At 41.1% G+C, this 27,982-nt stretch overlaps 1 protein-coding gene across 1 annotated transcript; it reads left to right on the plus strand.

Annotated features, from left to right (window-relative positions):
* The first annotated feature begins 471 nt into the window (after positions 1–471).
* Positions 472–27,889, plus strand: fzd4 (frizzled class receptor 4). Its single transcript, XM_034167745.1, has 6 exons — positions 472–720; positions 14,991–15,128; positions 19,265–19,654; positions 19,764–19,909; positions 21,497–21,744; positions 25,820–27,889. The coding sequence occupies exons 1-6, from the start codon at positions 472–474 to the stop codon at positions 26,236–26,238; spliced, it is 1,590 nt and encodes a 529-aa protein (XP_034023636.1). The 3' UTR covers positions 26,239–27,889.
* The last annotated feature ends 93 nt before the right edge of the window (positions 27,890–27,982 follow it).

Here is a 27,982-nt window from a genome sequence, read left to right on the forward strand (position 1 = left end):
CCGTTCTGTCCCATCTCCATTGCCAACACTTTTTAAGCCATTTGCAAATGTCGCTTATAATAAACGGGTCTGGCAACTCTGGGGAAGAAATTCTGATTTTCTTCACAACACAGGGGAGGAGGAGACGGCTCGCGCTTCTAGTTTGATCCCGCCTCCTAGACGGTGATTGGTCAGCGAAACGTCACTCCCGGACAGTGATTGGTCGGCGGTGTTCATGTGGGCTAAAATAGTCTCTTCTCGTAGACACAATAAAGTTTGGTGCTGGAAGCTCACAGGCGCAAAATGTGAAGTTGCGCCGCGCAGAGCCACAGACGGAGCTGCTAGTTGAGAACAACGGGATGTTTACAAACGCGTAACGCTGTGACGCTTTCAGACGTAGAGAGGAGGGAAAAAAAAATCCTGCGGATACTTTAACTGGATGGATTGAGGAGGCGGACTGTGCCAACTCTGTGAACGGACAGCGGGGTCACCATGCCCGGGGTGATGGTGCTCATTCTGGGGGCTGGTTTATTGCTCTGTCCCCTGTGCACGGTGCAGGCTTTCGGGGATGAAGTGGAGGAGATGACCTGCGACCCGATTCGCATCAGTATGTGCCAGGGTCTCGGTTACAATGTCACCAAGATGCCCAATCTGGTCGGCAACGTGCTGCAGTCTGACGCCGAGCTGCAGCTGACCACGTTCACCCCGCTCATCCAGTACGGCTGCTCCAGCCAGCTCAAGGTACCGAATTACATCCTGATCAGATCAGTACTACTACAGAATCAACACTCACAGGCGTCACTGATAAAAGTGCACATTGGAAAGATGATCACTCAGAATGATTTGTGTGTGTGTGTGTGTCTATGTCTATATATTTATTAGGGCTGCAGTGATTAATTGCTAATTTGCTAACTATTTTCATAATCCAATCCAACCCACTTTACTTATATAGCATATTTAACAACAAAGACTTTCCAAGTGCTGCACATAGAATCAAGATGGATAAGACACCAATTGTCATAAAATAAATAATGATTAATCATTTTGATTTTTTTTTTTTTTTGAGTGGGGTAAAAAGTTCAACCCCTGATTTCAGCTTCTTAAATGTGAATATTTTCTGGTTTTATTACTAGTTTCTTTCATCCTGTCTATGGGTTGTGGGCAAAATTGATCTTTGGGAAACACTAATTGACATTTTTACATTTTATGGACCAACTAATTGATTAATCAAGAAAATAATTGACAGAGTAATCGATAATGAAAATATTTATCTATCTATCTATGTAAGTTACTTTGTTTTTTTTTTTTTCCACTCTGGGTCGCCACAGAAGATCTGAGGCGGATCTGCAAGTTGATTTGGCACAAATTTTACACCGGATGCCCTGCGCGCACTCCTCCACTGCCTGGTTTGCAATGAGGTAGTGGCTACAGATACAAGATAAGTTAGTAGGGAAGGAGATGGTCTAGTCGTTAAAGCGTTGAGACCAGAGGATCCTCAGTTCAAATCCCAGCCTGTCCGGAAAATCTCTAAGGGACCCTTGGGCAAAGTCTTTAATCCCGTTGTTGCTCCCGGTGTGTAGTGGGCACCTTGCATGGCAGCAGCATCAGGGTGAGTGTGAGGCACTGATGCGTAAAGCGCTTTGAGCGTCTGATGCAGATGGAAAAGCGCTGTATAAATGCAGTCCATTTAGTAGTTGTTGTAGTAGTACAACAATACATTGCTTGATTCTGTTGTAGCTCAGCGTGTCAGAGTGCTACACTTTGTGCTCCCGCTAGATATACTAGAAAATGTCCCATTTGGATCCCATTTGGGATCCAGCTCTCATAGCTGTAGCCACCCCCCTGCAGTACTAATTGCTATTTCATTCCTTTCTGACAGGTGGCGTTGATCTAGCAGAAGTAATAAATATCGTCCACAATGGTTGCAAGTATCTTAAGAGCTAGTCGCATTCGTAGATGCTAGGGGTGTCGCAGTAGGCTGCTTATGTGCATGCACTGCCAACTTAGCAGCGAGCCTGGCCGGGCACAACAAACGGCGACGACATTTCGAATCTATGTTTTGGCAGTTGAAGTAGTACCATGGCTGAGAAATGGACAATTAAAAGCACCAGAGAATGTCTAAAAGATAGTAACGTTTTGATCACGAGTTACAGAAAGCTGGTGGAGCTGTTAGATTTAGCGGAGACAGCAGACGAGATCGGCCTGCCGCCAAGAGAAGACGACAATTACAAACGGGAATACCAACAATGTAGAACTGTTGTTCACAATGGCAAGTCTTTCATACTACCTGCATTATCAGCTATTCCAGCATGGTATGACTCTGAGTTCTTAATTTAACTTGATGAGTTTTGTGTGGAAATGGCTGAAATGTAACGTCTCAAAGCCATCTGTGCTTCGGGAGGCTTGTTTTCTTGTCGATCATTTTTTGTTTCCTTGTGTCCAATTTGCAGTCAAATGCCCGACAGTTATACCCAAGCGTGTCTACAATCTAATTCTTTTGAAAGACTTATCAAATTTAAGCATAATTACATAATTATTGTATGGCCTTGCCTTACAATATAAAGTGCCTTGGGGCAACTGTTTGTTGTGATTTGGCGCTATATAAAAAAATTGATTGATTGATTGATTTGATAATCTGTAATTTATGGGGCAGAAGTGTTCCATAGCAACGGCCCGGACTTCCGAGCTCTGGATAACCAAAAACTGCCAGAGTCTCAACGTTTATATCCCGGTGTCGCAAGTGACCTACTGCAGCACCCCTAGGATCTTCGAATGCGGCTGTTAAAAAACAAATAAAATCCTACTGAAGTATAAACTCCACCCAAAACAGATTGATATATCTTATAGTTTGGTGACATTACTGGCCATGAGCCAGTAGCACCAGTAACATTAGTGGTAACGCCATCACAGAAAGGTGTAGCAACCCCGACACTTTCGGCACTGCTAGTCGTAGCTCTTATTGTCCTATAAGTGGTGTCGGTTTTGAGGAAGTAACAAATGATGTGTATGTATGATCAGCCAGCTATCCAGTTTATGATTTCATTTCAGAATTGATATTCATAGTTGTGTGTTTACATATATTGACAACACAGTAGCTGTAGCACCAAGCTTCAGCCACCTCCCAGGTCAATAGACTGATCTCAGTCCATCACGTAAATGCAGTATTCCTCAAATGCTGAAGGTCCTGGAGGATTATTGTTGAAAATGTGAAGAAAATACAACAGCTTCAGGTTAGAATTTTTCCCTGTAAGTGCTAATATGTTCACCAAATTATTTAAATATGTCACATTCACTTATTCAACGCCTCTGAAACTCTTTCTAGTTCAAATATGGGCTAGTGTTCACACAGTGATTTTACAGACTTTCATAAGTGTCTTTATCAGACAATCCAGTGAATCTGTTAAAATGCCTCACGGGGTTGTTATGCAAGGATTCCTAGTTTTCAGAGTTATTAAAAGCTCATGTGATCATGAACTCAAAAGGCAAGGCGTTACTATTTATATGTTTGTGTATGTGAGAGAGAGTGTGTTCATGTGCAGATATAATTTAGTTTGCACAGTCATGTTGTAGTGGATTGCCTCCTTTCTGCTTAGCAAAAAACGATCCGTCTAGCAACTGTTATTATCTTCAGTCCTGCTTGTGATCTGAATGAAATTTTGCTTGCTGACTACCTGTCACATGTGAGACTGATAAGTTTCTTTAAGATAACAGATTAACTTAGGAGAAATTGATCAGAGTGCACTTTAATGTAAAAAAAAAAAAAAGATGACAAAACCACACCTGGATCCTAGTCAACATTAAAATAGAGGGCTGTATCTTGATGGTACATACATAAAGTGTGTAGTGAGCACAAATCCATGTGGGACGTGTCCATGTGCACATTGTTATTTAAGCAGGGGGAAGTATCAGTGCAAGTGGCGCACAGGGGTTGGATTTAACATACTCAGTAGGCAGGGGCATGTTGTAGTCGACATAATGTCAGCCAATAAGATTGGAACCTGTGAATCCCTTTACACTGCGCTATCAAGAAAGCAAACGAAGGTGAAAGGATTTCCTGTGAATTATAAGATTAGTGCCAACTTGTCAGAGCAGGAGTGTCCACCAAAGCTCCCTGAGGTGAAGAGGTAAAGTAGCAAGATGAGGATTTGCTTTGTTTTCATTAGTGTTTAGTCTTATTTTGTTTTGTTTGTCGAGGAGATAAGATTGTGTTGTTCCATGATGACATGACATGACAGCAAGGCTTCTCTTTGCAAACTCACATCACAGGTGCTGATAACAAATGTGCTTAATAGTGAGGTGCAATGGCTTTGGACGTAGCTTTAATTAATGTTGTCATATTAGCATGTTAAAGCACATGCTCGCATGATCAAAAGACGCACAGAGAGAGGAAGTGACTTTTTTTGACCATACTGCGTTGTTTCCCCATCTACAGTGGCGATAATGCAGTTATACTAATACACCTTTGCAGGAAACTGGTTCCAATATTTGCAGCCAAACAGGATGTATTTATGTTGTCAACCCTCCTGTGTAAGGTGCATCTGAGTGATGCAGTCTTTATACTGTAGAGTGAGTATGCTTTTTGTTGGTGTAAAATGCAAACACTTGATCAGTGCACAATCTCTGCGCTTGACCACACCTCTCTGCTAGAATGCCACTCCCACATATGTACAAGTTGTATGAGGATGCCAGCGCAGGGCGTAAAAATTACATCTGTGTTAGGTGAAAACCAGCAGTGACTCATGCGCTGGGATGTGCACTAGCTTGCTCCGGGTTTAATATAGGGCTTTAATATAGGATTTATTTCCATAAAGCTTTTAACTATTTTACTATTTAACCTCTGGGTTAAAACACTTTAAGTAAACAGTATACAAAAAAAAAAAAACCTCCAAGAAAAACAAACATCAAAACCTTATATTAGAGAAATTCTTGTAGAAATAGAAAGTCTATTAAACAAAATTTTTAACTGTTTTCAGTCCTGGCTCACACTGATGGCGCTCGTGATGGCGCCACACAGGTTGACAAAGCAAAAATTCGCTTTCTTTTTGTGGTGTCATGCTTTTGTGCCATTTTTAATGAAAAAAGATTCCTCTGTATGTTGTTGACTTTGTGAGTTCATGCCCCTCACAGCTGAGTCTTCAGTGTGACATACTGTACTGCCGTGTTGGTAACAACGCTGCCAACAAACTCCTCTTGATTTTTACACAAGGGCATAGATCAAATCTAGGCTTGAGTCTGACGTGTGCCTTCTGGAAAACAATCCTTGAAATTTTACATCTTCTTTTGAATACAGTCTTTGTCTGTGTCACTGTGGTGCAAAAGTTGCACTGTGCAGATTCTCCAATCATAGCTACAGAAGGCTTAAACTCCTTCAGTGGTTACCACTGTTCCCTCACAGCAAGAGGGTCCCAGGTTTGAATCCCACTGGGTCTTTGTGTGTATAGTTTGCATGTTCTCACCATGTTTGTGTGGGTTCCCTCTGGGTCCTTTGGCTTCCTCTCACTTCCAAAGACATGCACACTTGGTGAATTTGAAACTCTGAAGTTGTAGTTGTGAGCGAGAGTGTGAATGAGTTTATCTGTCTATACGTGTTGGCAACTGCGATAAGACTGGCATCCTGTCTTTTGCCAGTTGACCGCTGTGGAAGGCTCAGGCTGTCTGTGACCCATAAAGGAGAAAACAGGTTCAGAAAAGGAATTAATGGAAACTGGCATTTGTCAGAGATGTGTTCTTGCTCTTGTGTGCTTTCATGGGCTCGGTGTTGGTTTCAGGTTGTGGCATCTAGCGGTTTAGGTGCCTTTGTTAGCTAGAAAAGGTTTACTGACCTCGACTTCGTAGAAGATGATGTAATCTTTGCAGAATCAATGGATACTCTGATAAAGCTGAATGAGGACTCGCACTGTCTTCGTTTGTGATTGTTCTGCATCAAGACTAAGGTCTGGGCTTTCAGGAACTTCCTGGACTTGGCCATCAGAGGTTTGTCTGTATGTGGTGAAATCGCTAAACTTGCAGAAACCTTCATATATCTTGGCCTTGGCATCCATGTCTTTGGATTCTCAGACTTTGAAATGAAGACATGCCTGGGAGAAGCTTGCGTAATCATGAAGATACTGGATAGAGGTGTTTGGTAGTGCCAGTATCTTTGCAGGAGAATGAAGATCCAAATCATTGGAGTCCTGGTTCTTCCTGTTTTACCATGAGGTTGTGAAATTTGGATGCTTACCAGTGTCCTAAGGTGATGACTGGATGTCTTCAGCATCTATTCTCTTTGGAGGATCCTTGGTTAGCGTGGGAATTACATTGTTTCAAAGTACCTGTTACTTTAGGGGAACTCATATACGACATTTTGGCCATGTGGTGCATTTATTTGCATGATCCAGCACACAGGTAACTTGGGTTTGACTACCCCACCAGCTTTAGAAGCCATAGGAGATGCCTCCATATTTCCCCTGGCTGATAGATGGTTACCTTTTTAGATGTGGTGATGGACAAGTTGTCTTCCTAGGTGGTTGCCATCTAGGACTCAAGGCAGTTCTGTGGTGTGGCACCAATGCAGGCTCACAGACATAGTCTGACATGAACTGAGAAACTACAAATGAAGCTGTCCAAGGATACAAACATTAGCTTTAAGCACACATCTGGAATCGAACCCTGGTCCATAAATTGGTTATTCAACACCTGTGGCATAGGAGGGACTATGTATAAAAATGGCTGTAATTCCTGAATGGTTATTGTGATATTTCTGTTCAACCCCTTGAATTACAGGTGAAAGTCTACACCACGAGCACATCTTGCTTGTTTCATTTCAACTCCATGGTGATGGTGTACAGAGGCAAGAAAAATGGTCAAATGCTTATGGACCTGACATTTCTAGATGAAGTATGCGTCAGGTAATTTGGGAACTGTAAGTTCAGATCCCCCTTTTATGCCTCATTGTTACAGTAAATTATTTATGAATAAAATCAGAAAATGTGCTACATACAGTGATGTATAAGGTCAAGTGCTGCTTTTGAAACAATCAGATGGAGCAAAGAGCAACTAAAATGTAAACCCAAACTCTGTGCTCCAGCCGAAAATGGTCCTGCAAGGTCACCCCCCACCCCCATCTCACACGCAGGCTAAAGAGGGAGGGATGGGAAACCGTATCCATTAACATTTGCTCTAATGGGAGGCTTCCTGACTGGTAACCGGAGCAGCTTTTAGCAGTGAAGTGACAGCGCTCAGGTTACCAACAGTTGGAGGAAAACGCCAGAATCCACTGCAGTTGCTGGCTGGATACACACTCACTGTGAGAACAAGGCATAGAAACCCTCCAGCTGAAATAGAATAGTGTGTGTGTGTGTGTGTGTGTGTGTGTGTGTGTGTGTGTGTGTGTGTGTGTGTGTGTGTGTGTGTGTGTGTGTGTGTGTGTGTGTGTGTGTGTGTGTGTGTGTGTGTGTGTGTATACACAGCATTTTTTTCTTTCTATCCTATACTGTTTTTCAGTTTGAGCTACAGATGGACAATCACCTGCAATCACCCTCATGGCCTCTTGTTGATTTCATTTAATAAAAAAAGATTTACTCCGGACAGCTGCAAAGTGTGCAGATCAGTGAGGAAACAAAGATTCTCTATTTGTAGAAAGAAACGTGATCCTGGCTCCAGCTCGGGTTGCAGATAAAGCTGTGCAACAATCCAGATACTGATCAGAGCAGTGAGACAAATTGGAAGTTTGCAGCGAGTTTTTTGCATCCAGAAAGTAACTAATGTTTAGCAGTCAGTACATACCACAGTAAGTAGTTATTATGGAACTTGCGCGTTGCCTGTGGGGATCCACGGGCTCTATATTGGGTAGTGGTTATAAAATAGGTAGGTAACATTTTTTTCAAGGGTTGTAATACATTATTCAAAGTTTCTGTAATGAGTTGGAATGTCATGTGAGTCCATAATGTTTTTAGAACCTTAGACCGCAACAGTTTGTAGAGGAAGAACTCAACCCTTTTATTTCCTGTTAATTATGTAATTTTTATTGTTCATTTACTGTCTTAATGTATTTTTAAATTAAGTTCTTGTTATCATATACACACTATTATTATTTTATTATTACTTCTATTTTGTCATTTGGTTTTTAAATGGACCACAATGGAAATAATAATCACTTTCTTGTGTCATCCATGTGTTTTTAATGTATTTACAATTATATGTGTTTACATTGAACTTACTAAATAAAATTACGTGCACATGTACACAGACGCCACTTTGCTTTTAATATATAGATGATTTACCACCCCCTGTCGGAATGGCGTGTGAGTCCAGAATGTAATTATCAACGTCCATTGTTCCATGTTGTTAGCTAATATCTATAGTTTCTACAAAAATATTAGTCCTATCAACGTTCAAAATACATAAGCATACCAAACTGCAAATGTCAGCTCTCTTCAGTTTATCCGTAATCAGAGTTATACACATGCACACACATACAGAGGCCAATTCCCTTTTAATATATTGTGCTGAGCTGCGGGGAAGAACAATAACCAAGCCAGAGCTTTTTTTCCTTTTCTGCATTCTGCTCCAAGCAGGTGCTTTTTATTTTTACACAAACACAGAGAGTGGCAAAAGACATCAAAGGCATTAAGGCCCACTGACACGAGCATGCCTTTGCTTCACGCAATAGCATGACCTATGTCATGCTGGAGAATAAACTCGTCTTTAATGGGTGCAGACTAAACGCGAGAAGGGTGCCGGTGCGTGCTATTGCGCACAGAATTTTGAAATGTTCAAAAAAATCTTTCACGCACAAATGTCGTGCTATGTGGCGTGATCTAATCGCCAAAACTACGTGCAGCTCATCAAATGGAGTAAAGAAAAAGTGAACAGAGTGAGTGGTGACGTCAGCGGATCGCATCAGAGCGCAGCTTGTCTGAAGGATTATAAGAAGTTAAATCTGTTATAAACATTGGAATAAATACTTTAACAGCTGCACACAAGAAGCAAAAAACACGCAGCTGTTTTTTTTCAAGCCATGATAATGTAAACATGACAAATAATTACCTTTTTAGTCGTCTCAAAATTCTTTCTGAAGGTAGTTAGGTGCGCGCGTGCGAACGGCTCCGGCTACAGCCTCCTCTGTGATTCTGGATGCGATTAGAGCCATTTTCAAATGGCTGATTTGCAGAAAAAATGATTAATCCACCACAAAATAATCATTTTATATACGCAGCATCCAGCGCAGAGTGCGTGGCAGCTGGTGGAACAAAGAACGGCATCCAGCTGTGAACACAGCAGGTGGGATCGTCACGACGACATTCATGCTATTGCGTGAGTCACAGGCATGCTTGTGTCAGTGCACCTTTACACTTCCCACTCATGGTAATGCCAACATGATTCTTAAACTGTCAAAACCAACCAAACTACAAAAACACAATAAATCAATAACACAAACAACACTGTTAAACGAACATGAACCACAGTATAGCATTTAAAATCCCCAAACCCCTGAGCTCCCATGGTGCATTGCAGCACAACATCCATTCTTCACTGTTGTTAGATAATATCCCTAATTTCTCAAAAAATATTAGGGCTATCCAGTTTCCATTTTTGCGGCGTTCATCTTTGACCCAAAATACATTTGCATACCAAATGGCAAATGTCAGCTCTCCCCAGTTTGTCCATGATTGAAGCCATACACACGCACACATAGGCCACTTGGCTATTATAATATAGATAATAACGGACCGTATTCCTCTGACTGTATATTATGGAGGCATTGATTTATTCTGACTAGTTTTAATTGCGTAGATTGTTCAGGGCACTTTGAGATGAGGTTTTTCCAACAAATTGTCAAAGAAAGTAATAGTTCTGTGATGTTTCTGTGTGGGTACCTTTCTCAGCCTTGACAATCTGTAAGGAGTTGTGTTTCTCTTTGGCTTCATTCAAGTGCTCATGCAAAGATGAGATTTTCTGTCACTGGGTGAAGGTGTTCGGTGTTGCTCGAATGTGTGCACACACATGCAAGTCTGGATCTCCAGCTTAGAATACCCAGTGGAAGTGCTGACGTCAAGCGTATGTGTAAACTCAGTTTAACCAGTGTTATCTATTTTAGCTTACCTATATTAGGCCATCAGTAACACTTTCACAGTAAAATGAATTGCTGTGTTCTTACTTCATACCTGCTGTTGCTTTAACATCTGGATGTTTTTTGTTGTGAAGCACATTAAGGATGATGAGTTATCAACAGTAGCTTTACACAGGTCACTTAATGACTGCAGCAGGGAAGCTCAAACAGCTTCAGCCCACAGTAAGTCTACTCACTTCTACTATTTTTCACAATGGTTTGAGAAAATTTTTTTTTTTTTTTTTTTTTTTTGACCAGCATAAAATATTGTTCCCTGTGCTGGTAACAGTGTTGGGCTTGTACAGTAAAACATGTGTGGGTGAGTGAGTCCATCCCTGCTGGGTTCTGTCAGCTATAATTCAAAAAGCAATAAATGGTATCATGTTGTACTTCTCCAGCTTAAAAGGATATACAATGAAGAAAGACAGAAGAATATCTGCATATCTAATATTGACAAAAATCCAATATTGTGTATCCATAAAATAAATGGGATGGAAGAAATGAAAATTATGTGTTCAGCAGGCCTTTGTTTGACATCCTGAGAGAAATTTTGATTTCTAATGTGGGGCAAGTACCATTTTATAGAACAAGTGAAGGTGTTGTTCCACTTGTCTTATTGACAAGTCTGTCAAAATACTTAAGGTCTGTCCCTGTGTAGTGCTGCTAGAGTAACACAGTGGTGGGCACAGATAACCAAAAAATTAACTTTGATAACAGATAATCAGATAACTGAAAAGTTATCTTCAATAAAGATAAAACAATAAACCACCCAAAAATGTATCGGAAGTTACAGATAACCGATAACAGATAAATTCCAATATTATCTCTGGCATATTTACAACTACTAGTAAAACAAATTTAATAGCTTCTAATAATATTAAAAATAACAACAGACCCAAACAATAAGACCACACTTTTTTCTTTCAACAGTCTGCCCCTGCTGGAAGCTCTTGTTTATTACAGCCCTCCCAACACAGAGGCAACCTGAGAGCAGCCGTAAAGCCAGCTCTTTATCAACGACAAAGCTCCGGTCATGCGGAGGTCTTGAAAAATAAAGTCATATTGAGTTATGGTGTTGATTTATAAATAACATTAATACCGATAGAATAACTCCATTAATGTCAATTCTGTCATTTGTACAAAGTTAAACTATAACATATATCTTTTAATGTTGAATAATGCACTAATTCTGACGTTTTGTAACAAAGAGACAGATCGCAAAGGATTCTGGGTAAAAGTGCCTCTGCTAAACACGGATTGGTTCAGTCATTCATTATGTAAACCAACACGTTAATGTGACGTCTGTCGTGTGTTGGTGTTTAAATGTGCTTTTGTAAAATATTCCATTTTTTTATTTGTAAAAGCAGGCATTTTTACGGAGCCCTGGAAGTGTCATCGCAAAATTTTTTGCATGTGGAGAGAATGTGCGCATGTTTGTTTTCTCCACATTTGGTTAAAATTTGAACCATAAGTTAAAAGTGTATGCCTCTGGATGACTTAGGTCATATTGCCAGCATATCGGTATGGTGTTAAAGGAAATGTTTTTTTTTTTCTTTTTCCTTTTGGGGCTGTTTTTCCTTTGTTTGCAGAGGATTGAGATGCTTTTTATACAAGCAGTTCTCTTCTGTTTGCAAAGGTTATAACTATGCATCTGTTACAAAACCTTTAACAGGTGGGTGCTGAACTAATTTTAAAAATGCTTGTCGCTGTTCAGCTTTGTTTATTTTGTTTATCGGTTTAAAAGTTATCAGACAAAAATTAATCGGAAGATAATTGGTCCGATAATGGTTTTTAAAGTTATCTAAAAAGATAATCTGATACTGAAAACATTATCTTCGATAATTATCTGTTATCGGATTATCGGAAGTGTGCCCACCACTGGAGTAACGTCTGTGTTGTTGGTCTCCATGCTACCACTCTTTCCATATCTTGCAAAAGCGATCATACAGTAAGGTTCAGAATAATAGTAGTGCTATGTGACTAAAAAGATTAATCCAGGTTTTGAGTATATTTCTTATTGTTACATGGGAAACAAGGTACCAGTAGATTCAGTAGATTCTCACAAATCCAACAAGACCAAGCATTCATGATATGCACACTCTTAAGGCTATGAAATCGGGCTATTAGTAAAAAAAAAAGTAGAAAAGGGGGTGTTCACAATAATAGTCATTCAATCAGTGAGTTCGTCAATTTTGTGGAACAAACAGGTGTGAATCAGGTGTCCCCTATTTAAGGATGAAGCCAGCACCTGTTGAACATGCTTTTCTCTTTGAAAGCCTGAGGAAAATGGGACGTTCAAGACATTGTTCAGAAGAACAGCGTAGTTTGATTTAAAAAGTTGATTGGAGAGGGGAAAACTTATACGCAGGTGCAAAAAATTATAGGCTGTTCATCTACAATGATCTCCAATGCTTTAAAATGGACAAAAAAAACCCCAGAGATGTGTGGAAGAAAACGGAAAACAACCATCAAAATGGATAGAAGAATAACCAGAATGGCAAAGGCTCACCCATTGATCAGCTCCAGGATGATCAAAGACAGTCTGGAGTTACCTGTAAGTGCTGTGACAGTTAGAAGACACCTGTGTGAAGCTAATTTATTTGCAAGAGTCCCTCTGTTAAATAAAAGACATGTGCAGAAGAGGTTACAATTTGCCAAAGAACACATCAACTGGCCTAAAGAAAAATGGAGGAATAGTTTGTGGACTGATGAGAGTAAAATTGTTCTTTTTGGGTCCAAGGGCCGCAGACAGTTTGTGAGACGACCCCCAAACTCTGAATTCAAGCCACAGTTCACAGTGAAGACAGTGAAGCATGGTGGTGCAAGCATCATGATATGGGCATGTTTCTCCTACTATGGTGTTGGGCCTATATATCGCATACCAGGTATCATGGATCAGTTTGGATATATCAAAATACTTGAAGAGGTCATGTTGCTTTATGCTGAAGAGGACATGCCCTTGAAATGGGTGTTTCAACAAGACAATGACCCCAAGCATACTAATAAAGGAGCAAAATCTTGGTTCCAAACCAACAAAATTAATGCCCTGCAGATCATGAAAAACTGTGGTTATACAACGAAAATACTAGTTTAGTGATTCACAGGATTGCTAAAAAAGCAGTTTGAACATAATAGTTTTGAGTTTGTAGCGTCAACAGCAGATGCTACTATTATTGTGAACACCCCCTTTTCTACTTTTTTTTTACTAATAGCCCAATTTCATAGCCTTGAGTGTGCATATTATGAATGCTTGGTCTTGTTGGATTTGTGAGAATCTACAGAATCTACTGGTACCTTGTTTCCCATGTAACAATAAGAAATATACTGAAAACCTGGATTAATCTTTTTAGTAACATAGCACTACTATTATTCTGAACACTATTGTACTTTTACTGTGCAGTGATGCTTTCAGGCTCAAATGGGTATTTGTTTAAAATGTAAAGTTACTTTAGTCGTGAAGTAAAGCATTGCCCAGTCTCAAGATGTTGAAGTACGTATTTTTTTTAAAGTTACTTAATTGAACGTAAACAGTCACTTTCTTCTTGTGTGTCAAAAGTCGATATCTTGATTTTCAACAGATTTTACTTTTATGCCACTTTGTGAAATGCCATAAAATGTCGTTTCACAAAGTAAAAATGGCAACTTTTCCCTGGTAGCAGAGGTTGTGTTTAAGTACGTAGTTCTTCCTTCATGTCATGGCCATCGAAAACAAGTCGCATTCTAACTTCAGCCTGTGATGCTGTTATAACTCTGAGTTTCATTTCAGAAAGGATTACCATGGGACCGAGAAAACCGAGTGTTGGATTTAGGGGGATTACAGAGCATTAAATGGCACATGCTCTCAGCGTTGTTAAACCCACAGATTGTTTTTAGAGATGCAGACTTGTACTGTATGTGTAACCTTGAAGCAGATTGGTGTTGGCTGTGCTGCTTATCTTGTGAAGTCTCTCATTAGTAGGGGTGATCGATGTCAACTCAAAACTGTATCACAATATTTCATATTATGCAGCAGTGATATTAGACTGTAATTTGAGCAGTGTTTGTCTTCTTTATACCCGTAATTCTCCCAGGTGTACTGGCCAATTTTCACCAAACTTGGTGAGTTAACCCCAGAATTGCTCTCAAATCAGTATTTTGATTTTATTTTTCCCTCCGATGCCCTGGACCTGGGTTGTGGAATTGCCCAGGCTAGATTGGATTTGCCAAAGGTCAGTCATTGGGGTCAAAGATCAAAATGGTACCTTTTTTCACTCTAATTTGCACAAAACGTGGGGCACATATGAAGGTCGGATTCAGAATGGCCCAGTAAGGTTATTTTTGCCAAAGGTTAGTAATTGGGGTCAAGGTTGTGTCTCTTCACTTCTCAGGTCCTCTTGATTTTTATAAAACTTGGTATGTCAGTGAGACCTGACCCTGGAATTGCCCTCAAATGTTTAATTTTGGCAATAATCAAGGAATTTGATTTTCAGCCCAAATTGGACCAGATCTGTCACACATTTAGGTGGATTCCAGAATTGCCATGGTAAGGTCAGCTGCAGGGCAGTCATTTGGGTCAAGGTCATTGGGGTCAGATGTCAAAGTTCCGTAGCCCTTACTGTCTTTCTGGCCACGGGTGCTATTACCTAGTAAATGACAATATGAAAACTAAGGATGTCTCAGTCCTGTCTCAGAGATCAATATCTGCAGATTTTTTTGTGTTTTGTTTTTTTTGGGGGGGGGGGCAAATTGGATAACTCTCACAACTGTACTGCACTTTCAGTGTTTAGATTTGAATCCTAATTCAGGTGTGCTTTAATATTTCGCTATTATGACATTACTCCTCATTTCTGTCTGCTGAATGTAAACAGGTCTTGTTTGAATTTCAAAGTATATACACAAGATGTTCAAAGTGTAACCTTCTCCCTTTCCTTCTCACCACCAGTTCTTCCTGTGCTCAGTGTACGTGCCAATGTGTACAGACAAGGTCCCGATCCCCATCGGCCCGTGTGGCAGCATGTGTCTGTCTGTCAAGCGAAAATGCTTCCCAGTGCTTAAAGAGTTTGGCTTCATATGGCCCGAGGTGAGTCCACGAAATCTTAAAAGCAATAACTGTATGAAAAGCTGGGTGTTCCTACGGCACAGACCCAGCACACCGCCTGTTAAACCCTGGATTCACAGGGAGAAGAAATAGGAACCCTAACGGTGTTTTTGAATGTACCAATCCACAGTGGTGCATGAGTCTGACAATAGAGCATTTTCAGCCATTTAGGGGACAAAATTTTGTAAGATTTATGTCGGTTGTTGGACATTCTCAATGCTGGTAACTTCACATGCTGTGCAACCAACAATTTTCAACATTTCCTCTGTGTGGATGTTGCACTCCAAAAATAAGAATGTACTGCTCTGCTTTAAAAAATTAAGGTAACATTTTGAATGGCTGTCTTTTTTTAAGTTTGGCAAAGTATTTTGTTAAGGGGTTTAGTGCACTTCTTTTGCTCTTCCTCTCCAAGGTTGATTAATTTAAATCAGTTTAATTAAAAGGTTTTGGAGGAGTTTAAGTATCTTGCGGTCTTGTTGACGAGTGGGGGAAAGTTAGAGCATGAGATCAATAGATGGATTGGGGTGGTGCCTGAAATCTGAGGGACGCTGTGTCGTACCATTGTGGTGAAGATGGAGCTGAGCCGGAAGGCGAGGCTCTCAATTTACCAGTCGATTTACATTTTTATCCTCACCTATGGTCATGAGCTTTGAGTAATGACATGACAATGACAATAAAAGAATAAGATTGCGGATACAAACGGCAGAAATGATATTCTTCTGTCCAATATCTGGGCTTACACTTCTGGACAGGGTGAGAAGCTCGACTATCGGGGAAGGACTCAGAGTAGAGCTGCTGCTTCTTCTCATCAAAAGGAGCCACTTGAGGTGGTTTGGAGCACCTGGTGAGAATGCCCCCTGACTTTCTCCCTAGGGAGTTCTTCCAGGCATGTCCAACAGGGTGAAGGCCCCGTGGAAGACATAGAACATGCTGGAAAGATTCCCCAGCTGGCTTGGGAACACCTCAGCTACAGCGGGAAGGGTTACAGGACTTGGCAGAGGATAGGAAAGTGTGGGATGAGCTGCTTGCTCGACTGCCACCATGACTCGGACCATGATAAGTAATTGAAAATGAATGAATGAATGGTATTATTAGTTAGCCAATTTATTTTTGTTATTGTATTTATTATTAGATATTCTAACATCTTTATTTTACCACCACACAAGTGTCCCTGCAAATTGTTACCTTTATTTTGTGAATTTTATATATATATATATTTTTTTTTTTACTTGTTTCACTTGTCACAATAAACGTGTTGCAGTTGCAATTTATGGTCATATTGTTTATTTTAAAGCCATCATCAATGTATGTCCAAGTGTGTTTTTTTTTGTGTGTGTGCGTGTTTGTTTGTTTTTGGTTTTTAATAACCCTCTGGTGTATATCGCTTATGTGCTGGTGCTTCCAACTCTGATTTGTTTTGTCATATTTCTATTAATAGATCAGACACAGGAACTTCATTCAACCACTTCTTAAAACGAGAGTGTCACCTCTTGTTTCAGTCCCTGCTGTAGCCGATCATTGATTCATATCCAATCCTAGAGGCTGAAGGTCACATGGCTCTGTATCTCTCTGGCTGCCAGAGGTTGTAGTTGGAGGGCAGCCCCTCTCTCCATGGAGGATTCACATGCCGCTAAATGCTGGAATGCTGAAAGGAATAGCCTTGTCAGCATGAAAACACTTTTTAGTTTTTATTTAATCCTATAGACAAAACAAAACAATTATTTGGAAAGAACCTGTGGAGAAATTATTTTTTCCAGGAATCAACAAGGATCCATCCTTCCCCTAGCGAGGCAAATGGACTTTTTTGTGAGGGATTTTCCACTTGTCATCACTTAAGGATATTTCTGGAGATTTCTAGATAGACTGAAAACAGAGCACTTCTTTCTGGAATTGGTTAGTGATTTTGATTTACAAATATGATTTGTATGCCATTGACAGCTCCCAGTGGTTGGAGCTGGTGCACTGCATATACGTTTAGTAGGGATGGAACAACTAGTTGTAATAGTTGAATACAACTAGCTAACATCTCACTAGTCGACTATTTTTTATTAGTGGACTATTCAAAAGCCATTTATTAAGTTAATTTAACCCTTAAAAGACTAGACCTGCTGGAGCTCCCACCACTCCCTTCACTAAGTGAAGAAAGTGTGTGAACCTTGGCAGGTGAATAAGCTCAAATGGGTAGTCTGTGCCTAGTTAATGATTGCAGGCATTGTCTTCATGCTAATGCTGTTTTTTGCATTTATGATTTTGTGCTTAGATTTGTTAAAATAAATGTCCCATTTGAGTATCACCATGAAGATTCGAAATTGGCTTAATTCATTCAATGTCACATTTAATCTCCAACTACAGGGCGAACCAAAATAAAACCCTATAACCCATAAAATTTGTAATAAGTCCTACAAAGGCCCAGCAAATTGAAATTTGCTTTACTTAAACATAAACACACGGTGTATGATCATTCCACAAAGTTTCATTTATCTTGGTCGCTTTGCATAAAAGTCATGTTCTTTCAAAATTATGCTCCAAATGGTATGATTTGTTGGTGAAACAGGCCTCCAGGCAAAATGTATTTTCCTTGGTTGACCAAGACATGTTGGGGAAGATGATTGTTCCAATTGTCAAGCTGGTCAGGGGGCCAAAACTGACATTGTAACTGATGCGGACATCTCAGGGTACTTAATTGGAGTCCACCTGGGGTAAAATCAGTTGATTGGACATGATTTGGAAAGACACACACCTGTCTGCATATGAGGTCCCACAGTTGACAGTGCATGTCAGAGCACAAACCAAGCATGAAGTCAACAGAATTGTCTGTTGACCTCTTGAGACAGGTTTGTCTAGAGGCACAAATCTGGAGAAAGATACAGAAATATTTATGCTGCTTTGAAGGTCCACATGAGCACAGTGGCCTCCATCATCTGAAAATGAAAAGTTCAGATCCACCAGGACTCTGCCTGTATGTGGCCAGAGAGAAGTCACTCCTTAGTAAAAGGCACATGGCAACCCACCTGGAGTTTGCCAAAAGGCACCTGAAGGACTCTCAGACCATGAGAAATGAAATTCTCTGGTCTGATGAGACAAAGATTGAACTCTTTGGTGTGAATGCCAGACATCATGTTTGAAGGAAACCAGGCACCATCCCTACATTGAAGCATGGTGGTGGCAGCATCATGTTGTGGGGATGTTTTTCAGCGGCAGAAACTGGGAGACTAGTCAGGATTGAGGAAAGATGAATCCAGCAATTACAGACATCCTGGATGGAAACTGCTCCAGAGTGCTCTTGACCTCAGACTGGGGTGATGGATCATCTTTCAGTAGGGCAGTGACCCTAAGCCAGGGGTGGCCAAGTTTGGTCCTCGAGAGCCACATACCTGACACTCTTAGTTGTCTCCCTGCTCCAACACACCTGAATCCAATGAAAGGCTCATTAAAAGTCTGCTAACGAGTCTTTCATTGGATTCAGGTGTGTTGGAGCAGGGAGACAACTAAGAGTGTCAGGAATGTGGCTCTCGAGGACCGAACTTGGCCACCCCTGCCCTAAGCACACAGCCAAGATATCAAAGGAGTGGCTTCAAGACAACTCTGTGAATGTCCTTGAATCTGACTGAACATCTCTGGAGAGATTTGAAAATGGCTGTGCACAGACGCTCCCCATCAAACCTGATGGAGCTTGAAAGCTGCTGCAAAGAGGAATGGGCAAAACTGCCCAAAGATAGGTGAACCAAGCTTGTGGCATCATATAATTGCTGCCAAAGATGCATTAGCAAAGTATTGAACAAAGGGTGTGAATACTTTTGTACGCATGATTTCTTAGTGTTTTTTTTAATACATTTGCAAAAATAAAAAAATAATTTTTTTTTATGTTGTCATTATGGGGTGTTGTGAGTAGAATTTTGAGGGGAAAATGAATTTACTCCATTTTGGAATAAGGCTGTAACATAAAATGTAGAAAAAGTGAAGCACTGTGAATACTTTCTGGATGCACCGTAAGTTATACAATGTAACCATATATGGAGTATCTTTTAAGAGTGTCTGGAGTAGGGTTTGCCTCAGTAACAGTCAGCTGATGTTCCCAGTTATGCTGATGCTTTATTGTATCAATGTTTCCTCTCCAGGTGCTCAACTGCAGTGTCTTCCCGCCTCAAAATGACCATAACCACATGTGCATGGAGGGTCCAGGGGACGACGAGCCGCCCTTCCACCCTGCCCGGCCCATTCCAGCCCAGGAGGAGGAGTGTCAGGCCCTGGGATCCGCGTCCGATCAGTACGCCTGGGTGAAACGGAGCGAAAGCTGTGCTCTGCAGTGCGGCTACGACAGCGGGCTCTACCGACGCGGTGCCAAAGTCTTCACCGACGCATGGATGGCTGTGTGGGCCGTGCTGTGCTTCGTGTCCACCATGCTGACGGTGCTGACCTTCCTGTTGGACTCACAGCGTTTCTCCTACCCCGAGAGGCCCATCATCTTCCTGTCTATGTGCTGCAATCTGTACAGCGTTGCGTATCTGGTGAGACGCAGTCATGTTTTATTTGTCTGCTGAGAATCCAAGTGAAAGATTTAAAAAGATAAATAACGTTATGTACGAATAAGTCTCGTTTTGTTGTCTGCCCCTGCAGGTGCGACTGACTCTGGGGAGAGAACGTGTTTCCTGTGACCTAGAAGAAGCAGCAGTACCAGTTCTAGTTCAAGAAGGATTAAAGAGCACTGGATGCGCCATCGTTTTTCTTCTCCTCTACTTCTTTGGCATGGCTTCCTCACTCTGGTTAGTGCTGGCAGTCAGTCGTTTTCATATCAATCAGTTTGTCCCAGTTTGACTTTGGTGTTCAGTTGTTATGAATAAGGCTTTGGATTAATGACTGGAACATGCATCATTTATCTTTTTTCCTTTAAAATATATTGATCTTGCATAATAATAACTTCTTTCCAGGGTCTCCTATATTTCTTCATACAAAGACGCTTATTGTAAAACGAGCACTTCTTCAGTGATGCTGCTGCTGCAGTGGAAACAAACTGCTGCCAGAACTCTTCTTATTCCCTTTCACTTTGACCTCTTTTTTCCTTTTTGTCTTCACAAACCTCCTTTTGGAAAGAAAAACAAAGATATCACGTTCTTTTTTTAACATGATCGTATTTGGTTAAGAAGTATTTGCTGTTTTACTAATTTGCTGCTGGTATCCATAACTAAATTACATTGCAAGCCCAAATATGTTACCTCAGTTATTTAAAGCACATGTTGCACAGAATTCATAACAACTTAGATTTTGGCTATTAGCGGTCATGTGATGATATACTTGTATTCATTTGTGCACTTCTGTGAACAGTCTGTAAGCATACGGCAGTCAAAGCAAACAGCTACTGAGACTGCTCAGAAGTAAGTACTCGTGTTTCCGACGACGTTTACGTCACTCTGAGCAAACGTCTCAACGCGCTGTTGAATGGAATGTAGATAAACTGCTGCTAATGTTAAAAACAGAGCCGCAGATTAATTGCAAAGTTGACATAAGTGGGATGTCACATCATGATGACTAATAAATTTACTGATATAAATTTGTTAGTCAAGCATAAATGAAACAGAAAAAGGAGATGTAGGGAATAGCATGCTAATAAAACATTGTTTAAAAATCATGCACATAATAGCCAGATTTCTTTCTCTTTTTTAATTCATATGAACCAGTTTGCCTGAAAAATCAAATTTACTATTTTATGTTAAAACTGCAACCCAAATGGACGAAAATCTTATATGCAATTAAAATGAGCAAATCTTAAAATTCAGTCTAAATGTTTTTTTGAGTACACATTAGTACGCAACATGACTTCATCCACCAACGTTCTAGTTCCAAGCCAAAATGTTTTACCATCTGCACAGTTTCCCAGAGTCGTGTACACTCTTAATATAGGTACATATAGCCCATTTTCTTGTTGTTTGATTTGAGAATATGTACCATCTAATCTGCCTCAGCAAACCTAAAACGAAAGATATTAAATTGATAAATTTGTCGGGCATTTTGACCTTAAAACGAAACAAAATAGTTGAAATATATTTGTGCACATGGCTCAGTTGGTTGAGCAGGTTGCACAAAATGGTATAAATTTGAGTTAACTAAACTTAATAAAATTAAGGCAGTCATTTGCACTTTTTTTTTTTAGTTCTGCTACTGTAAAACTGCAATCACAGTACAATTACATGCAGATGTTCCTAAAACACTAACATTTGTTGAAATAGTTCAGTTCCCAGCATGAAGAGGTTTAATCGTGACTATATTTTAGTATTCAGCAGCAAAATGTCTGCAAGATACGTTGACAGTTTGACTGAGCAGAACTTTTCTCTCTCTATTTGTTTGTCTTCCAGGTGGGTGATCCTGACTCTGACATGGTTTTTGGCTGCTGGACTGAAGTGGGGCCACGAGGCCATTGAAATGCACAGCTCCTACTTCCATATAGCGGCCTGGGCCATCCCAGCTGTTAAGACCATCGTCATCCTCATCATGAGACTGGTGGATGCTGACGACCTGACAGGACTCTGTTACGTTGGCAACCAGCAGCAGGAGGCGCTCACGGGCTTCGTCGTGGCTCCGCTGGCCACCTACCTTCTCATAGGTAATTACAAAATGAGAGCAGCTGTTTGTGTAGCTCGGTGGTGGTTTTCGAAATTTGTTTGAAAGCACTGTGATAATAGTGAGATCCTACGTGTATTTCAATCATCACATGCTGCACTAAATTAAGTTTGTATATTTGCAGCACTGAAATATGCTGAGCTCATCTGTTTTGTATTTTTAAGTGCACAGTGAAATGGTGTGTGCGTGCCGAGGCATGAATGTGTGAGAGATTAATTTAAATGTGGCAGCACAGACAAAGGTTTGGTGGGTCCCAGATGTCATGCTGAAAAGAGACACACTCATCACTCACTCATCTTCAACTGCTTATCTGGGATCAGGTCACAGGGGCAACAGCTCCAGCAGGGGACACCAGACTTCCCTTTCCCGTGCCACATTGACCACCTCTGACTGCGGGATCCTGAGGCGTTCCAAGGCCAGTGTGGAGATATAATCTCTCCACCTAGTCCTGGGTCTTCCCCTGGGTCTCCTCCCAGATGGACGAGTAACACCTCCCTAGGGAGGCACCCAGGAGGCATCCTTACCAGATGCCTGAACCACCCCAGCTGGCTCCTTTCAATGCGAAGGAGCAGCGACTCTACTCCGAGCTCTCCACAGATGACCGAGCTTCTCACCCTATCTCTAAGGGAGACACCAGCCGCCCTCCTAAGGAAGCCCATTTCGGCCGCTTGTACCCGCAATCTAATTCTTTGGTTATGACCCACCCCCATGACCATAGGTGAGAGTAGGAACGAAGACTGACCAGTAGATTGAGAGCTTCACCTTTTGGCTCAACTCCCTTTTCATCACAACAGTATGGTAGAGCGAATACAATACCGCCCCTGCTGCACCAATTCTCTGGCCAATCTCATGCTCCATTGACCCCAAGGTACTTGAACTCCTTCACTTGGGGCAAGACCCCATTCCCTACCTGGAGTAGTCCATCGGTTTCCTGCTGAGAATCATGGCCTCAAATTTAGAGGTGCTGATCCTCATCCCAGCCGCTTCACACTCGGCTGCAAACTGATCCAGTGAGTGTTGGAGGTCACAGGCTGATGAAGCCAACAGGACCACATCATCTGCAAAAAGCAGTGATGAGACCCTGAGCCCACCAAACTGGAAACCTTCTTTCCCCCGACTATACCTCGATATCCTGTTCATGAATATCACAAACAGGATTGGTGACAAGGTGCAGCCCCGGCAGAGACCAACCCCACTGGAAACGACAGCTCTCTAATTGTGATTGGATGGCACTGAGAAGGGAACCCCACACTCTATACTCCTGAATAGAGACAGTCAGGAGAATATTCTGGATGCAAAGACTGTTTTTTATATAAATTATTGTGAATAAACTGCAAGCGCAACACTTGTTATGAACTTGATGCAATTAAGACGTTTTCAATGAGATCCATCAGTTAGGTGGCATTGGAAGTGGTGACGCCTTATGGAAGTGATAAGTGATCATATGTAATGTGTTTGGCCATGTAATATGTTATTTATGAAATGGCGCCGCTTGTATTGGCTAACCCGATACATGTCATTAACAACAATGACAGGCTACATCGCACTACGAACTGAGCAGTAAATTAAAACAACAACAATGTAACTTTTGCACCATCTGTCCTCTTTCATGAGGTCTCTTTGGTGAACCAGTTAGTTTTGTAGCACTCTGTACTGCAAACGTTTGGAGGCATTGAGCTTATTTTCTGACTCGTGGTGTTGTGTGGAAACCAGAATGCATTTATCTTGGGTGTGGCGTCATTCCCAGCCGCGATTTGACTTTGGAGGTACCTGGAAGGCAGCATTAATCCTCAATGTTCTCAACAGTGTGCAAGCTGTTGTAAGACACATCTGAGTAGTACAACCCCTGGCAATAATTATGGAATCACCGGCCTTGGAGGATGTTCATTCAGTTGTTTAATTTTGTAGAAAAAAAGCAGATCACAGATATGACACAAAACTAAAGTCATTTCAAATGGCAACTTTCTGGCTTTAAGAAACACTATAAGAAATCAGGAAAAATAATTGTGGCAGTCAGTAACGGTTACTTTTTTAGACCAAGCAGAGGGAAAAAAATATGGAATCACTCAATTCTGAGGAAAAAATTATGGAATCACCCTGTAAATTTTCATCCCCAAAACTTAACACCTGCATCAAATCAGATCTGCTCGTTAGTCTGCATCTAAAAAGGAGTGATCACACCTTGGAGAGCTGTTGCACCAAGTGGACTGACATGAATCATGGCTCCAACACGAGAGATGTCAATTGAAACAAATAGTAGAGAAGCTTGAATCTTCGACTGGACTGGGTTGCTTGACGCGAGAATTAGTTGAAGATTCAAGCTTCTGTACTATGGAAACCACCTGGACAACTGAGAGCCTACACAGAAAAATTGAAACAAAGGAGAGGATTATCAAACTCTTAAAAGATGGTAAATCATCACGCAATGTTGCAAAAGATGTTGGTTGTTCACAGTCAGCTGTGTCTAAACTCTGGACCAAATACAAACAACATGGGAAGGTTGTTAAAGGCAAACATACTGGTAGACCAAGGAAGACATCAAAGCGTCAAGACAGAAAACTTAAAGCAATATGTCTCAAAAATCGAAAATGCACAACAAAACAAAAGAGGAACGAATGGGAGGAAACTGGAGTCAACGTCTGTGACCGAACTGTAAGAAACCACCTAAAGGAAATGGGATTTACATACGGAAAAGCTAAATGAAAGCCATCATTAACACCTAAACAGAAAAAAACAAGGTTACAATGGGCTAAGGAAAAGCAATCGTGTACTGTGGATGACTGGATGAAAGTCATATTCAGTGATGAATCTCGAATCTGCATTGGGCAAGGTGATGATGCTGGAACTTTTGTTTGGTGCCGTTCCAATGAGATTTATAAAGATGACTGCCTGAAGAGAACATGTAAATTTCCACAGTCGATGATATGGGGCTGCGTGTCAGGTAAAGGGCACTGGGGAGATGGCTGTCATTACATCATCAATAAATGCACAAGTTTACGTTGATATTTTGGACACTTTTCTTATCCCATCAGTTGGAAGGATGTTTGGGGATGATGAATTAATTTCTCAAGATGATAATGCATCTTGCCATAGAGCAAAAACTGTGAAAACATTCCTTGCAAAAAGACACATAGGGTCAATGTCATGGCCTGCAAATAGTCTGGATCTTAATCCAATTGAAAATCTTTGGTGGAAGTTGAAGAAAATGGTCTATGACAAGGCTCCAACCTGCAAAGCTGATCTGGCAACAGCAATCAGAGAAAGTTGGAGCCAGATTGATGAAGAGTACTGTTTGTCACTCATTAAGTCCATGCCTCAGAGACTGCAAGCTGTTATAAAAGCCAGAGGTGGTGCAACAAAATACTAGTGATGTGTTGGAGCGTTCTTTTGTTTTTCATGATTCCATAATTTTTTTCCTCAGAATTGAGTGATTCCATATTTTTTTCCCTCTGCTTGGTCTAAAAAAGTAACCGTTACTGACTGCCACAATTTTTTTTCCTGATTTCTTATAGTGTTTCTTAAAGCCAGAAAGTTGCCATTAGACATGACTTTAGTTTTGTGTCATGTCTGTGATCTGATTTTTTTTCTACAAAATTAAACAATTGAATGAACATCCTCCGAGGCCGGTGATTCCATAATTTTTGCCAGGGGTTGTAGCAACACATTCTGTTCCTGTTGTGTGAAAGAAAATGGAAACAAGTGATCATTTCATAACTGAATGTTTCCTGATGACGTGGAAGTGAAGCAGATCGTTCTGTGAACTAAGAGAATGATGCTGGTGTCAAAAACAAAAAAATACAACCCACATCTCCCCAATCATCACTAAATGACACACCAGGGGTACCTAACTCCTCACTTTGTGACTGAAAGCGACACTGACCAAACGTAAAAATGTGACGAGTTGAGACTGAGAATACTACTACTGCCTTTCATTACCTCTATGTCCCTGTTTTGGTGATAAGTTTTGCGTGTTCTATATAAATATGGCTGCAGCTTGAAGGTGCCACTAACTTTCTTCTTTTATGATAGTGACTGCTTGATTTATTATCTGTTCTCAGGTACCCTGTTCATTTGTGCCGGCCTCGTGGCTCTTTTCAAGATCCGCTCCAATCTGCAGAAGGATGGCGCCAAAACAGATAAGCTGGAGCGTTTAATGGTGAAGATCGGAGTGTTTTCTGTGCTCTACACTGTTCCGGCTTCCACCGTCATCGGCTGTTACCTGTACCAGCTCTCACACTGGGAGGACTTCAGGTCCAATACACAAGACTCGTACGTCGCATCGGAGATGCTGCGGATCTTCATGTCGTTGCTCGTGGGCATTACATCGGGCATGTGGATCTGGTCAGCAAAGACCCTTCACACCTGGCAGCGCTGCTCTGCACGCTTACTCAGGGACAGAAGGGCAAATCGAGCGGGAAAAAGGTCAGCGGGGAAAGGGTGGATCAAACCAGGGAAGGGCAACGAGACAGTTGTGTGAAAGAATGAGATGAGAAAGCAAGACCGCAGACAGGGATGATGGACCTGCTTCTTTCTCACACAGCCACAAGAAAAATGGGAGAAGGCAAAGGTCGAGAGATGAACATAGCGGGCGTTTGACAAGGTGTAATGGCAGCAGAATAGCTCTGGGTACACTATACCTCACCACCTCTTAGTGACAAAGCCTCAAAGCAGGGACCCTTAAGTATGGGGGGCGTTTAAGGAGGAGAAAATGGGAGGACTGACACGTACCTATAAGTAGCAATAAGTATAGCCTCTCTACCTCTGTTGAACTTTCAGTGCCCAGAGGGGTGGTGGAAGAAATAAAGGACAAAGAGATGGAGAAGGCAAAGCATCAGTATGCAGTTGAGACTGACGCACCACTAAGCTGTGCACCACCACACCTACCTCTCCGTCTCCCGGATCTCCATTCAGCAGGACTCTGAGCCCTCTGCACCTGCTCCGTAGATACAGTAAACCTTGATGGCAATGTGTCTCTTTGGGCTCTTTTGAAGTTTTGTATTTTACACTGGATTGCTCTTGTGCAAAAGGTTATGCAGACGAAAGCTGAGCTTACCCAAAAAAACATCCGATAATGTGCACCCACACAGGAAAGACGGTGAAATCTCAAACCAAAAGTAACAAAGACCCCAAATACAGGAATGTGACCTTAAATCTGCAAGTGAGTTTACATTGGAGCAAGGTTTTATTTTGGTAAGTTGTATGTTTGTTTTTAGAATATAATTGATGGATTTTGCCCATACTTTTGGGGGGTAAACCAGCTCTAAGCTGTGCTAATGCACTAACATACATAATATATATATATATATATATAATATGTACTTTACATGAATGTCTGTACTCATCACAATTTACACATTACCAGGGAGGTGGTTGGACTATCAAACGTTATGAGGCACATATCCTCAAACCGAGTCATTTTTCATGATTAATACTGCATTAGTGATACTTAAAAATAACAGTGCTATAAACCCAAACAGGCTTTACATAAGTAAATGCACAATGTAAATCAGCAAAAGCACAGGTGGAATGTACTTAAAGGAGAGCATTTTTTAACCTGGGCTCTGTTTTTAGATGTTTTGGGATTATATTTTCACTCAGGCCAAAATATATATTTCATTTGCGCAGTACTTGTATATGCATATGCCGCTGTGGGCTAACCGGCTAATACATGTTGTTGGATGGGTCAGTAAGAAACAGTCAGAGTAAACCACTTCTTGCCACCACTTAACGTGTGAAAACAGCATTAGAAGTGTTTGGTTGCACATACAGTTTCCCTCTGGATGTACACGTGTGGATATTTACCTCATGAACTGTTAAAAAAAAAACCTTTTTGAGATAACTGATTATATAGTTAGCCACTTACCTTGGCATCTTAGCCATCAGCTGGCACTGCTGTCGAGCCAGGCATTACAAGACTTTCCGTTAAAGGGGAAGACAAGGATAGACAGGTATCTGTTTTTATATCTCTGGGTTCATTTTTGCACTAGGGGCAAAAATTATTTTAATCATAGTAGTTTGATTTACAATGCAAGCACCATCTGCCGTCTAGGGCTAAACAGATACATCATTTAATTGTTGGAGGCAAGCTAAAAAAAAAAGTGGTTCTTGTCACCACCGAAAAGGCAAAAATGTCATTACATGTCTGGTAGCAAGGAGAGGATCCTTACGGAGGTAAACATGGGCTTTTTTTTTACCTGTAATGTAAAGACGCATTGCAAGAT

The sequence above is a fragment of the Thalassophryne amazonica genome, chromosome 4, assembly GCF_902500255.1.
Source record: "Thalassophryne amazonica chromosome 4, fThaAma1.1, whole genome shotgun sequence".
Classification (NCBI taxonomy): domain Eukaryota; kingdom Metazoa; phylum Chordata; class Actinopteri; order Batrachoidiformes; family Batrachoididae; genus Thalassophryne; species Thalassophryne amazonica.